This window comes from Mobula birostris, chromosome 4 (genome assembly GCF_030028105.1).
Source record: "Mobula birostris isolate sMobBir1 chromosome 4, sMobBir1.hap1, whole genome shotgun sequence".
NCBI lineage: Eukaryota > Metazoa > Chordata > Chondrichthyes > Myliobatiformes > Myliobatidae > Mobula > Mobula birostris.
This window is the reverse complement of record NC_092373.1, coordinates 26,310,829-26,326,164: the sequence shown is the minus strand read 5'-3', so window position 1 is coordinate 26,326,164 and position 15,336 is coordinate 26,310,829. Positions and strand designations below refer to the sequence as shown.

The 15,336-nt window shown below is 39.4% G+C and overlaps 1 protein-coding gene across 2 annotated transcripts in view; it reads left to right on the top strand.

Annotated features, from left to right (window-relative positions):
- Positions 1–15,336, top strand: part of trpc1 (transient receptor potential cation channel, subfamily C, member 1) — a 71,765-nt gene that overhangs the window by 37,433 nt on the left and 18,996 nt on the right. For both annotated transcript variants that reach the window (XR_011885653.1, XM_072255023.1), the window contains exons 8-9: positions 12,558–12,697; positions 14,823–14,966. Coding sequence is in view for 1 of the 2 variants with exons in the window: in XM_072255023.1 (XP_072111124.1) it covers positions 12,558–12,697; positions 14,823–14,966 (284 nt within the window). In the remaining variant the exon portion in view is untranslated. The remainder of the gene's footprint in view (positions 1–12,557; positions 12,698–14,822; positions 14,967–15,336) is intronic.

Here is a 15,336-nt window from a genome sequence, read left to right as displayed (position 1 = left end):
AAAATAGTGTTAAATGAAAATGCCACATCCAAACCTACCTACAGATGGAGGTAGAAGAGTTCGAAGTTTTTCTCACCATAAATACTCACAAAGGGTCTTATCATTATAATTGGCTTATTTTTGGAGTAGCAACTGTACCTGCACTCTGGTAGAAAGCTATGGACCACAGGCTGCAAGGCTGCCCAGGCACTCAATGTTACATGGATGGCATCATTGTTATTAGATAGGATGATAAGGAACACCTCCAAAATCTCAAGACAGTCTTAAAAAGATTAGAAGCTTACGGGCTCAGAGCACGCACAACAAGTGTGAATTTTTTAAACCAAGCATCACTTAGTGTGGTCATACCATCGACACACAAGGATTGCACAAGTGTGCTGAGAAAAGTCAAGCAGCGGTGGATGCCCCAATGCCAAAGGATGTGTCACAACTGTGGTCCTTTTTAGGATTTGTCAGTTACTTATAACAGGTTCCTCCTAAACCTGGCTACTGTACTGCATCTCTTGAACTCGTTACAACAGATCGGGAGGAAATGGCAATTGGCAAGGCAGTGTGGGGCAGTTTTCAAAAAGGTAAAGGAAGTGGTAACATCAGACCCTGTACTCACATGTTATGATCCACATCATTCAGTGAAGCTTGCTATGCACTGTTCGGGATGTCAACATGTCCCAAGTCAACTCCAGAGCTGTTAGAACCACTTCCTACAGTCCCGAAGTCAACTCCTACAACACCACAGGGGAGGCCCCAGAACCTGCAATTGTTTAACAGCTAAGCAGAATGACCTCCCTGGTCAGTAAAGACATTATTCCACAAGAGTCACAGTGATTAAATCTTTGAGCAGAATGGGACTAGTTAGAATGTGCTGTGCTGTTGATCTCTGTATAGTAGTTATATAGTGTGTGTGTATTTTTAAAATTTATTTTAAAACAATGTTAAAATAATAATGCAGCCACAAACAAGAGAAAATCTGCAGATGCTGGAAATCCGAGCAACACACAAAATGCTGGAGCAACTCAGCAAGCCAGGCAGCATCAATGGAAAAGAGTAAATAGTCGATATTTCAGCAAGGCATTTGATAAGGTATTGAAAAAGTAAGGAGGCATAGGATCCAAGGGAACCTTACTTTGTGGATCCAGAATTGGCTTGCCCACAGAAGGCAAAGAGTGGTTGTAGACGGGTCATATTCTGCATGGAGGTTGGTGACCAGTGGTGTGCCTCAGAGATCTGTTCTGAAACCCCTATCCTTCGTGATTTTTATAAATGACATGGATGAGGAAGTGGAGGGATGAGTTAGTAAATTTGCGTTCATCAACCGTGGGATTGAGTTCAAGAGCCGAGAGGTAATGTTACAATGATATAGGACCCTGGTCAGACCCCACTTGGAGTACTGTGCTCAGTTCTGGTCACCTCACTACAGGAAGGATTTGGAAACTATAGAAAGGGTGCAGAGGAGATTTACAAGAATGTTGCTTGGATTGGGGAGCATGCCTTATGAGAATAGGTTGAGTGAACTTGGCCTTTTCTCCTTGGAGCAACGGATGATGAGAGGTGACCTGATAGAGGTGTACAAGATGACGAGAGGCACTGATTGTGTGGATAGTCAGAGGCTTTTTCCCAGGGCTGAAATGGCTAGTATGAGAGGGCACAGTTTTAAGGTGCTTGGAAGTAGGTACAGAGGAGATGTCAGGGGTAAGTTTTTTACACAGAGAGTGGTGAGTGCATGGAATGGGCTGCCGGCAATCGTGGTGGAGATGGATACAACAGGGTCTTTTAAGGAACTCTGGGATAGGTACATGGAGCTTAGAAAAATAGGGGGCTATGGGTAACCCTGGGTAATTTCTAAAGTAAGTACATGTTCGGCATTGTGGGCTGAAGGACCTGTATTGTGTTGTAGGTTTTCTGTGTTTTGATGAAATGTCGACTGTACTTTTTTGCATAGATGCTGCCTGGCCCGCTGAGTTCCTCCAGCATTGTGTGTTACTTTAATGCAACCAGTCAGATTCTGTGATATCAGTATGTAACGTTCATTTATGTTAGCCGAATAGCACAGTCAGAAATGGAATTGCAATACCTGTCTAAAACTTTACACTTTAAAGTTCGAAGTAAAATTTATTATCAGAGTACATACATGTCACCATATATAACCCTGAGATTTTTTTTCTGTGGGCATACTTAGCAAATCTATAGAACAGGATCTGTAAACTGTAAACAACCTGCAAATGCAGATTAAATATAAATAGGAAGAAATAGCGAGGATGAAATAACAAGATAAAAGTCCTTAAATGAGTTTAGTTATCCCCTTTTGTTCAAGAGCCTGATGGATGAGGGGTAGTGATTGTTCTTGAATCTTGGGGTGTGAGTCCTGAGGCGCTTGTAACTTTTACCTGATGGTAACAGTGAGAAAAGAGCATGGCCTGGGTGGTGAGGATCTTTGGATGCTGTCTTTCTATGACAACGTTTCATGTCAATGAGCTCAATGGTTGGGAGGGTTTTATACTTGAATGTAATGGGCCGAATCCACTAACTGTTCTATTCAAAGGCATTGGTGTTCTCATACCAAGCTATAATGCTGTCCGTCAACACACTTTCCACCATACATCTACAGAAGTTTGCCAAGGATTTGATGACGTGCTGAATCTCAACAGACTCCTGAGGAAGTAGAGACACTGTTGTGCTTTCTTCGCTATTGTATTTATATGATTTAGCAACTGTTTATTACTAATCCTGGTATAGAATTGTTCAACAGACATAAGAAAGGCTTGTATACTGCCAACAATTCACTTTTTTGAAAGGATTTCAACAGCTGTCAGTAGAAAATATTTCACAACTTCAGTGGTGCTCAGGATTAAACACAGAGAAGGTGTTTGATCTTTTTTTTGTTGGACTGCTGTAGAACTCGAAGCATACAACTTTCCGTCATTGTGAGTCCACAGAGTTACTCTGCATCTGTTTGCACGCAAGTGCTGAAGTTGACATTGGAGAGCATGAGCCAAGAACTTGAACCATTTCTACTTTTTCCTGGCCATTGGTGGTTTTGGAAATACAGAATACAGCAGGTGAAGATCACTGTTTGTTCACAGACATTCAAAACTTGGCAATTCTGTTAGCCAAAGTCTGTTAATTTATAAAAGTGCTGTCAGGCTATGATTATTTCCTTGAACAGATAGAGAGTCCAAAACTCAAATCCTGTTGTTTTTTTTGCTGGCTTGAAGACTTTGTGGAAGAAAGGAACATGATATTGAGAAGAATTGCCAGAATAAACATAATCATAGAAAAATGCTGTTTAAAAATCAATACTGAAATACTTCTAACCAGTGTTAAAATGTTGTGAAATGAACCAGTGGTGTACTGGTTCACATAAAGTAACAAGTTAGTAAATTTTTATTGTGACATTCATTGAATCCAGTTTCTGAACCATAGGGTAGTTTCTTAACAATTCTTGGCAGTAGTTCTGACAACTTATGCTTGGTTGTTTCTCTGTTGGAATGTTCCTTTTTGATTGACACAGATATGGTAGCCCAAAGAACCTGTTCCTTTGCAGTACTGCTGTACAATTCTCCAAAGAGCTGTATATCATATAAGTTTATCCTTTTAGAATTGCTGAGCTGTAAGATTGAACTTTCGTGGTGAACAGCAGGAATGTTGTAAACAAAGAGAGCTTGGAGTACAAGCTTGTGGTTCCCTGAAAGTGGAGTCACACTGTATTTCAAAGCTTTAAGGAGGCTTATGACTTGTTGGCCTTTATAAGTCAGGGCACTGTATATAAAAAGATAGGAGGTCATGGTGCTGTTACACAGGACACAAGTAGGACCACAAGCTGAATATTGTGTTCAGTTTTGGTTGCATGTTATTAAACATAGATTTATAAAGGAAGAGTTTATGAAGATGCTGCCAGAAGGCAAAGGGATGAGTTATAGGGGAGTTTGGATAGGCTAAGACTTTATTCTCTTGAGCATCAGAAACTGAGCAGTGATCTGTATTAAACCATGAGAGACATAGGGTGAGTGTGCTCCTTCCCTTCCACCTCCAAATTTGGGGTATCAAGAACTAGAGGGCATAGGTTTAAGGGGAGAGAAGGGAAAGATTTACTAGGAATTAGTAGTGTCACGTTCGAAGTACATTTATTATCAAAGAATGTATACAACTCTGAGATTCATTCTCCCACAGGCAGCCATGAAACAAAGAAACACCATGGAACCAGTTCAAGAAAGCATCAAAAACCCAGTGCGCAAAAAGAAAAGAACAAATTGCGCAAACAACAAACAGCGAGCGAACAGCACGTAGAATATCAGACATCAAACCAGGAGTCCAGTAGTGTTCAGTTCAGTTTAGTTCAGCCCCACGCCGCCCGCCCCCTGCAGGCCATGGGGCCATTCCTCGCCAAAGCACCCCAGTCTGCATTGATCGCCCTGATCAGACTGCTCGAAAAGCAAAACAAAAGAGTAACCAGAATCCAGGAACACATGCAACATGAACCTCAAAAGTCCCCCAAAATGAGTCCATGGCCTTGCCTTGCTGTTTAAAAAGGGCAGCTTTTTAACAGCAAGAGTGGTGTCTTTGTGGATTCAGTTGCGGGAGGAGGTGGTTGAGGTAGGAACAGTAGCAACTTTTCCAAAGACAGTTGAATAGATATATGGGTTGGAAAGGATTAGAAGGCTATGGGCCAAACACTAGTTTGGATGGGGCGTCTTGGTCAGTATGGACCAGTTTGGCTGAAGGGCCTATATGATTCCATGACAATATGAAATTCAGTGAAAAGGATTAATGTACAGTAGCTTCACCTGTTCCAAAGATCAGGTGAATAAATGCACAATCTGGAGCAAAAGTGTAAGGTACTGGAGAGGCTGTGCTGGATACCTTGCAGCTGTCAGCTTGGCCAACAACAACAATCATTGTTGTTACTCTTGGTGCATCTCACATATAAGAACATGGAAAGTAATTCCTGCTGCAAAGGATATGTTCACATATGTTAAGGAATAAGACTTGGCTGTGGTTGCATCATAATCAAGTGGTCTGCCCGTGGCTTTTTAAGCCAGTTTCTTAGGGTTGAGATTGTCTCTAGTTCTGCTGGTCCTAAATGAAATCAGCAAAATCTTCTTCACAAAGGATTACACAAGAGTGGGCTACTTGGCTGAAGCAGTCTATGTCAGTGTTTATGTATCAATTAGCCTTCTCCTTCTTCCTTCATTTAACTCTGTCATTGAAGCCCCTTATTCCATTCTCCCTTGTGTGCTTTTTCAGCATCTTAATTGCACGTATATTTTTATTGTTATCACTGATCCCCAATGGCTGTGAGTGCCACATTCTCACCACAAGCTGGAGTTCCAAATTGAATCTCATGAGTATCCGTTACACTTACATACAATGTATGATTGACAGAGTTTTGTTTGGTTAGAAGGTAAATAAAAATTGAACAGAGGCAGATCTATTAAGTTGCAATGTGGATCAGTTATAATTTAGTTATATGAAAGAATACATATTAGGGGATGAAGAGATTCTGCAAATGCTGGAAATCTAGAGCAACACACACACACACACACACACACACACACACACACACACCCACCCCCTCGGGGAAGCTCAGTGGGCCAGGCCGTTTCTACAGAAAGTGGTTCGGTTCAAAACCCTTCATCAGGGGATGAATGGCCCTTCTCATATTAACGTTCCTGTGTACACATTTTTAGAGAAAAATGACAGCAATCTAGTATGATGTGAGGTCAAATGTTTGACTGCTGAGAGAGAAGGATTACCTCCTTGAACTATGCCTGGTGGTAATGCTCTGACACCTCACACCCCCCAGTAACTAGCCTTTGAAGAAACATGTTTCAGGAGCATCATCAAGCAGACATATAATCTTCTGTCCCAGACAAGGAAACTCTGATGTGCGCTGGAGAAAAAGTCCTGGTGGAAGTTTCGTAATTTTCTGCATAATGCTCAGCTTTGTTGTGGAAAAGCAGGTGTTTACATGTCAAAAGGGAATAGTGACAAGGTATGACATGGGGAGGAGGAGAAGGCAAAAGCTGATGACAGAGAGCTGGCAGAATTTGTAAGCTACAATAGGGGACCTTCAGCATTTGGCAGTGTTTGAATGATACTTTTTTTTCTGAAGGGCTACCCTGGTATTTATTCAGTATTTTTTTCTAGGAAGAGTGGTTTAAAAGGAAACCAATGACTGCTTTGCTCAATGATGTGTTGTACCTTTAGTAATGAGACTCAGTATGTTGAAGGCTGCATTTTGTTTGTAATAGACGCGCTGGAGTAAGGGCAGCTTTTTTCCTTTTACTGCCCTTCATGCCATATCACTAAGTTTCTGTTACGTGTCAGTGTTAGTGAGCAGTGCAGTAGTCTTTGAGTCAAATGTTTATGGGTTCAAAAGTTACCTAAGACTACAGCACAAAAGCCGGGAGGTGATAAGTAGAAAAGGCAAAGGGCTGGAGAAGAAAGAATCTGATCAGAGAGGAGGGTGGACCATAGGAGAAAGAGGAGGAGGAGTGGAACCAAGGGGAGGAGGAGACAGGTTGAGAATAACCTCATCATGGCTGTAGAGTAGACCATGGACCAACATGTTGGAACAGGAATGGGGACTGGAATTAATGTGGTTGGCCACTGGGAAATTCTGCTTTCTTGCAGATGGAGTGGAGGTGCTCGTCAAGACGGTATCCCGATTTATGTTGGGGTACTATATTCCATTATTCAGAGTTTCGTAGACCTGCATAATTACCTTGTGGTTCATATGCTCAGTTGCCCAGCCAATGAATGGCAACACACTTTTCATCTTCCTAGCCACCCTATCAACTTGCATGGCAATTATGAGGGATCTGTGGACATGAACCCTAAGATCCCTCTTTTCCTCTGTACTGCTAAGAATCCTGTTCTGTACTCTGCTTTCAAGTTCAACTTTTCAAAGAGCTTCGCTCTTTTCTGGAGTGAATTTTGCATCTGTACCCATTGAAACCTGTGTTCTACATTTTCCAGGAGCCACCCATTTACAGTGTAAATCACAAACAACAGGAATTCTGCAGATGCTGGAAATTCAAGCAACACACATCAAAGTTGCTGGTGAACGCAGCAGGCCAGGCAGCATCTCTAGGAAGAGGTACAGTCGACGCTTCAGGCCGAGACCCTTCGTCCTGAAACGTCGACTGTACCTCTTCCTAGAGATGCTGCCTGGCCTGCTGCATTCACCAGCAACTTTGATGTGTGTTACAGTGTAAATCATATGGAAAGAAATGCTATTGATAAAACAATAAAAGATGGTTTGATCTAGGACCCTGCCTTAGAGTCTTGACTGTAATATTCTTAAGAAAATCATTTGCAGCATTGCTGAAATAACATCCACAGCATCATTTGGCAGCTGAGCCTATTAGCTATCTTTGTGAAGATAACACTAGTTAGCATAGAGCTTTACTTTCTACTCTGTACCTTTTGATGCCACACTGGGTCAAAAACTGATGACGTCAAGGGCAACTACTCTGGCTCATTTTAGTAGTCTAGCTGATCATTGCTAGCACGTTATTGGTGAATAAGCTGCATTAGACAGCTCTGTCGACAGCATCTCATACCCTTAGGTTGAAGCTTAAGATTTTTGTCAGTGAGTTAGACTTTGTTGTTTTTGCTTTCCCAGAAGCTGCAAATTATTTGATTACTTTAAATCATTATATGCTGTATGCACTAGATTCTGTTGGTTAAGCAAGTGCTTTTGAGTTAATCACTTCAGTATGTCCAAAATGCACTTTAAGTGCCCTGAAGGCAAATTGAACATTAATGATTTCCTGTCAGTATATTTAAAGGATACATAGAAAAATCGATTGCACTCTGCCCAGTAAATGCATTCCAGTTAGCATCAAGTGTAGTTTAGACCACAGTTCTGCTGTGGAGCATGTAATTCAATAACATTTTGCATCACTTCAGCCTCTATGCATCAATTATAATTTGCTTTTATTCTTCAGCTAAATGCAAGGAGCACTATATTGTTTCCTGAATGTGATACTTTAGCCTCTGTATGGCCGTGTTATTGGACATTTCAAAATCGGTTAAATTGTTCAAAATTATGCAGGTGTCATCTTAAGGCAATGTTTTTTAAGAAATGGGTCTTGAATTTCAAGTCCTCTGAATCCTAATACTGAATATAAAGTATAAATAAGTAATTTTCTCAGTGTAAGGAAGTTGCCTTATTGTTTGCAGTGCATGGAAATGAATTCATTGGCTCTTTTCTTTCCAAATTGTCACATCTGTATTTACGGTGTTTAGCAGTCACAAAGTGTTTGTCAAGTCATAGTTGCAGAAACAGGGCATTCAGTGCAACACGTTGATGTAGACCATCCAGGGTGGTGTGGTAGCGTAGAGTTAGTGTGACGCTATGACAGCGCCAGTGACCTGGGTTGAATTCCACCAGTGTCTGTCAGATGTGATGGTTTCCTCCAGGTTCTTTGGTTTCCTCCCACGTTCCAAAGGCAAAGGAGTTGGTAAGTTAATTGATCACATGGATGTAATTGGTAGCGCAGGCTTGTGGGCTGGTAGGGCTTGTTACTGTGCTGGAGCACGTAAAAAGAAAACTTTCATCCCAGATTAAGTAAAAAATACTTACAAAAATCTAAGAAAGAGGGTGGTTTGGCATTGCCTAACCCAAGATTTTATTATTGGGCAATTAAGATTTGATATTTAATATTTTGGACACAAGATTGGAATATAACTCCAAGCCCATATTGGGTAAACCTTGAAGGCCACTCTGTACAGGGGTTTTCTTTAGCTTCCATTTTAGGAACGTCACTGCCTTTTGTACTATCTAAATTGAATAAACAAATGTTTAACCTTATAGTTAAACATACATTGCGAATATGGTTTCAGATTCGTAAATTTTTTGGCTTGAACGAATTTACGTTATCAAGTCCTATTATATTTGATTTCTTTTTTCAACTCTCCGTAATGGACCAAGCCTTTTTGATATGGAAAAGGAAAGGTATAATATGATTTCGTGATTTATTTTTGGATAACTGTTTTATGTCTTTTGAGCAGTTATCTGAGAAATTTGATTTGCCCAGATCCCATTTTTTAGATACTTACAAATAAGAAATTTTTTAAATACTACGTTGCCTACCTTTCCGACTTCAAATCCTACTGGCATTATTGATAAAATTTTAAGCTTAAATCCTTTGCAGAAGGGATTAATAGCAATTATTTATGATATAATTGTGAAATTACAGCCAGGTATATCTGATAAAATTTAAAATGAATGGGAAAGGGAACTTCAACTTTGTTTACCTATAGAGAAATGGGAAAAAAATTTTCAGTTAGTTAGTACTTCTATATATGCTAAACATACACTAATACAATTTAAAGTAGTACACAGCGCCCATATGTCCAAAGATAAACTAGCTCGTTTTTATTCCCATATAAATCCTGTTTGTGATGGATGTCACTCTGAAGTGGCTTCTTTAACTCATATGTTTTGGTCTTGTCCTCTTTTGGAAAAATATTAGAAAGATATTTTTGATATTATTTCAACAGTTCTATGCTTTGACTTAAAACCCCATCCTATTACAGCAATTTTTGGATTGCCAATGGTAGAACATAGATCTTTGTCTTCTTCAGCCTGTCGGATGATAGCATTTGTTACTTTAATGGCGAGAAGATCTATTCTGTTGAACTGGAAGGAAACTAATCCTCCAACTACATTCCAATGGTTTTCTCAAACTATATTAAGTTTAAATTTTGAAAAAAATTAGAAGTGATATTTTTGACCCTTCGGTTAAATTTGAAGAAACTTGGAAACCTTTTATGCAACATTTTTATATGATGTAATCTGACTGTAAGGGGGTTTCGACTTTTATGTTACTGAGGAGGCTAATTAAAATGGCATCTTTGTTACGTTAATCTGGGGAATGCGGCTTTGTTGTGTTAAACGTTGAGAAAGTTTGCGCTGGCAGCTTGTTTTGGTTTAGAGTGTGATAAGAGGGTGCTATTAACCAATTGGGATAGTTGTTATGGTTTTGGTGTATTTGAAGATACTGTATGCGCGGGGTTTTGGGGCAGAAGGCGGGAGAGCGAGACAGAGGATGGACGAGGTGCTGTGATGTTCGCTAATGGGGTTGGACCCTGAGGAGGGCGTTTGGCGAGGAGATGGAGACAGACTCGTGTGGAGCGTCTGGTCGACCACCGTTGGTAGTCCCAGGCGGCCGGTCGAGGTGGTCTGAGGGGTCGCAGGGTGGAGAAGAAGGTCCTTGAGCTCCAACTGTTTTGTGCACGAAGAGATTGAACTTTGATAAGTGTGGCGCCTTTTATATTTATTCTCTCTTAATTATATAGTTCCAGTAATATCTATAAACTGTAAATCATTTAATTGTATCTGATGTATTGCCTGTTATTTGGGCAGGGTGGGGTACCTCACACAGCATCCACACAAACTATTACCCGGTTTGGCGGGGCCGAGGGCTGTTTCCCTAGACGACAGCGAGCCGAGCGACCCTGAGGGTGGCCAAGGCGGGGGGGCTACATGACCTTTCCGAATCTTTTTTCTAAACTTAAATTATATGATTAGAGGAGCGGAGTTAACGGCATTACTGAACGTGTCTGATACAAGCTATTGGTCTAGCCCTGTTTTGCTTTTTTTTGGGGTTTTTTTTCTCTTTTTCTTTTGGGGTTTTTTTGTTTATTTTTTTTTCTTTTTATTTTTTTTAATGACTAATTTCATTAGGAGTTTGGAAGTCTTTTATATCTATGTTACTTAAAATTCATTTTATATATGCCGATTAACATTATTCCAATCTCTTTGTACCAAATTTGTTATTGAGTTTATAATTTTGAAAATTAATAAAAAGATTTAAAAAGAAAGAAAGAAAGAAAACTTTCCTACTACCTTACCAGTCTGTATTACCTTGTGTCCTTCTTGAATAAAATTACCACAAAGATCCTCCAGTTATTAGGCCCCTTATCTGTGGCCGGGGTAGTTTAAATAGTGTTTTCCATAGTCCCAGCAGACTTCTTCCATTCCTTTTGATAGCAGCTGAGGATAAATCTCGTCAGGCTCTGACAATTTAAGATATTTAACACCTCAAATTATCTAAAAGCTGATACACAGAGGAGTGATGTAGTTATAAACTCTATGTTCCTGAGGGTGAAAAGGATTTGTGTACAGTTTAAGATTACATAAATTACCAGACTACCAGATAAAGGTTTGGATAATTGATTAGAAAGCTGTGTTCAAATTAAAAGATGACATCTTGTGTATTAAATAAACTGGAAAATGGCAAACAAGAAAATCTGCAGATGCTGGAAATCCGAGCAACAAACACACAAAATGCTGGAGGAGCTCAGCAGGCCAGGCAGCATCTATGGCAAACAGGACAGCCAACGTTTTGGACCGAAACCCTTCGTCAACTGTACTCTTTTCCTAGATGCTCCCTGTCCTGCTGAGTTCCTCCAGCGTTCTGTGTAAACTGGAAAAAGATGTTTCAGTAATAGTGACATAAATTATTGGATTGTTAGTTTAAAAAATCTTTAACTGGTCTGTTTGTGATTCTGGACTCTCAAATTTGGTTGACACAGTTGAGGTCATAGTTAGGAAGTGCAATAGGTTGTGCCATAATATTATGCAGTTGATTTTACATGGCAGTCCTTGAGTAGAAGAATATAGGCTGATCTTGGATAATGAATCAGTTATGTTTTTACGGACATCAGTAAGCTGATTTTTGTCCCTAAGTCAGAAATCACTTGATATGGTAACAACATCTCCATACTATTGCAATGAATGCATCAAACACATTTAAGACTGTTAAGAAAGAACAATTACTAAAAGTGAAGAAAGAGGAAATCAGTTCTGCTATTTGTAGGGATGAATGTATGTATGTGTATCAGACTTTTGAATTTGATAATATTATGAAAGCTCATTCATGTATTGTGATGCCCATAAGTTAGGTGTTTTTAATCCAGGGAGGGCCTATATCTCCTCATGCAAGAAGGTAGACTCCTTTCGAGAAATCAAAGGGGAGACTATGCATTGGTCACTGTTTTCTTTTACATAGAAACCAGGAAAGAAGAAAAGTTTGTAACAGGCAGCCACTTGGAAATAAGTACATTATGGCCAGGCAAAATTTGGTGGAAAGAAAAAAAATCATTTGCATGAAAAGATGGAGCTAAGCCTCATGGCTGTTCAGAATTATCTTAAAAATGAGCAGTTGGGCATTACTCAGTCACCAAGATGCTTCTGAAAATAAGCAGAACAGGAAACTGGTCTCAATTACAACCCTTTTTACTTAAATGGAAACAAATACTTGTGATGGTACTAATCTCCTTCCCAAATAATGTTTACATTCCCTGAGGGTAAACATTCTCTGGATGCAGATTATTTAATTCCCTTGGAATGCTGAACAGAAAACAGTGTACTTTGCATAATTCTAAAACTGCTGTTGCCATTGCTGCTACATCCATCAAGCAAGTATTAGTCTTGTACTGAGATGTGGCGTCATTATTTTCCACTGGACAAACCCAGACATTGTTGAATCAATGGTTTGAATATCTCAATTTTCTCTAAAATGTGCTGATGTGTAATTTGTCTCTAGGAATGGTGTGGTCAGATGTGAAGCGACTGTGGTATGATGGACTTGAAGATTTTCTGGAAGAGTCTCGAAATCAACTCAGTTTTGTCATGAACTCCTTGTATTTAGCAACGTTTGCTCTCAAAGTTGTGGCTCATTATAAGGTAAATAAGAGATGGGTTGGAAAGAAAGGCAAGACTGTAGTTCTATCAGGATGTGAGAATTGCCACTATAAGCAAGAAGATGATGCTACAAAAAATGAGAGAGATGTAGAGAATTTGATTAAAAATACAGCCAACTGACAAAATGGAAAATGTATCTTTAAACAAAATGTATATAAATCATAAAAGCTGACACACTGCATGTTAGATGTGTTGGTACAGTGTTTCCCAGTAGACAGCGATGTACTAGTCATTGCAAAAAATAGATTCATAAATCGAAGGCATGTCTGCAAAGAGTCAATGGCATGACTGCAAATATTCATAATTAACATTAGTAAATTATCCAATACTATTACCTGGTAATGGATATTTTGATGGTTCATTAATGCTGCAATCATAGTGAAATTAGACATAAATCTAATTGCCTGCAGATGGATATTTTGAAGTATTAAGCAATGAAGAAAAAAAATAGATTTATTTCATGTTATGGGACCACTTTTTTTCCTTCGGACCTTGTCACTCTCCTAGAGTGAAGGCAGGTGACTTGTTTGTGAGTTCTCTGTCGAACACTAGCTGCTTGAAGGAATATGACTCAAGGCATCTTGGATTGATATTCCCCCAATTGGGAGGATCCATTGCCAGGAATTCCCTAAAGCTGATTCTAATTAACTTCACAAAGTAGCAAATAATATATCTAATTGTATTTTTAGCCCAAGATTTGAAAATCTACTTTGCTGCTCTCCCCTTCACAGTATTACATACTTGGACTGCAATATCCGATGAAAGGTGCAAAAATAAAGCTTATTGATTGAAATTGTTGATTCCACTATTGAGTCCTCATGGTTGCATACTGCCAAGATGAAAGATGAGGTGCATTCTGTAAACTTACAATAGTTGGGAAAGTTTCGGAGACCAAAGACTTTCATTTTGACAGGACCAGAATATAAAAGCAGACATGTAGTTGAGGTTTTGTAAGGCACTGGGCAGACCACATTTAAAATATAGTGAGCAGTTTGGTCCCCATATCTAAGAAAGGATGTGCTACCTTTGGAGAGGCTTACAAGAATAATTCTGGGAACTGAAGGGTTAACATATGAGGAGCATTTAAAGGCTCTGAACCTGTACTCGCTGGAACTTAGAAGATTGAGGGGTGGGGGGATCTCATTGAAACCTTCTTCTTGTTTTACGGCAGTTAGCACCCAGTTTAATGGTGCATTACTGCCACGATTATTGAATATTGAAAAGCCTATATAGAGTGGACGTTTCTAATTTTGGGAGAGTCTAGAACCAGAGGGCACAGTCTCGGAATAGAAGGATGTCCCTTCAAAACAGAGATAAGGAGGGATGGTGAATGACTGGAGTTCATTTCCACAGATGGCTGTGGAGATCAGGTCAATGAGTATATTTGAAGTGTAGGTTGAAGGCAGGAGAATGGGGTTGGGAGCGGTAATAAATCAGCCATAATCAAATGGCATAATTCTGCTCCCATGTCTTGTATTCATATGGTCTTGTAAAGATAGATTGTAGAAGGAATGCTAGATGGACCTGATCAATGTTGGTCTGACTGTGGTAAAATAGTTCAAAATGTAGGTCCACTTAGGAACAGAAAGAATTACATTAGGACATGCAAAACAATGATTAATTCCTGTTTTGATGGACTTGCATTGTTCTTCACTCCAACATGAGTCTCTGCATATGCATTGAAAGTCATTGACATGAAATAATGAATTGAGCACAGATCCACCTTTTGAGTAGTTGCTTATGCTTGTAAAATCTTGTATGTAAACCATGGGCATTACAATTTCTAGTTTCATTGCATAGAGATTGCTGCACCTTGAAGGAGGCATTTTCTGTGTTTTTACTATATATGGTTTGTTCATTTTAGTGACTCATAAACTTATGTAGAGGATTACTTGCTCAAAAATAACACATCCTTACTATAGAACGAGCTTGTGTTTACCTTTTAGACCGAAAATATGTAAGCAACTCGCCAAATTTTACAACAAATCCCCTTAAGGAATCTTTTAAGAGTCAGGGTATCATGAATGAGTGTATTAGATAACGAAGAGTAATTTGTAAATCATGTTATTTTTCACATAAGCTCTGAACTTCTCTAATTTCTCTCCAGTTTCATGCTATTGCAGACCGGAAGAATTGGGATGCTTTTCATCCCACTTTAGTAGCAGAGGGTCTCTTCGCTTTTGGGAATATCCTCAGCTCTTTGCGGCTTTTCTTCATGTACACAGCCAGTTCCATCCTAGGACCACTGCAGGTAATGCCTTCATATTGGTTAATTCTTAATTCTTCTGTTTTTCTATTTCTTTTACGAGGCAAGCAGTGCAGAGTACACAGGGCAGGTAAACAGCAACAGGTCTCAGTTAAAGTTACCCCAGATGAACTGGGATATGTCAGAATGGCTTGTGGAGTAGTCTTGGTTTCTTTCAGGTCAAGTGCCTTGAAAGTCCTTCCTTGTGCCACATAAAGCATACACAAGACACTGTATATATTTTACCATTCTGTGCAAAGACTCGCTACATCTCCAATGTCATCTGCACTTCCATATTTTATGATGTACTATTTTCGCCCAATGGTTTTTTCGTATAATTGAAAGTTTTGATTAAATTAAGAATACTTCCTCCAGT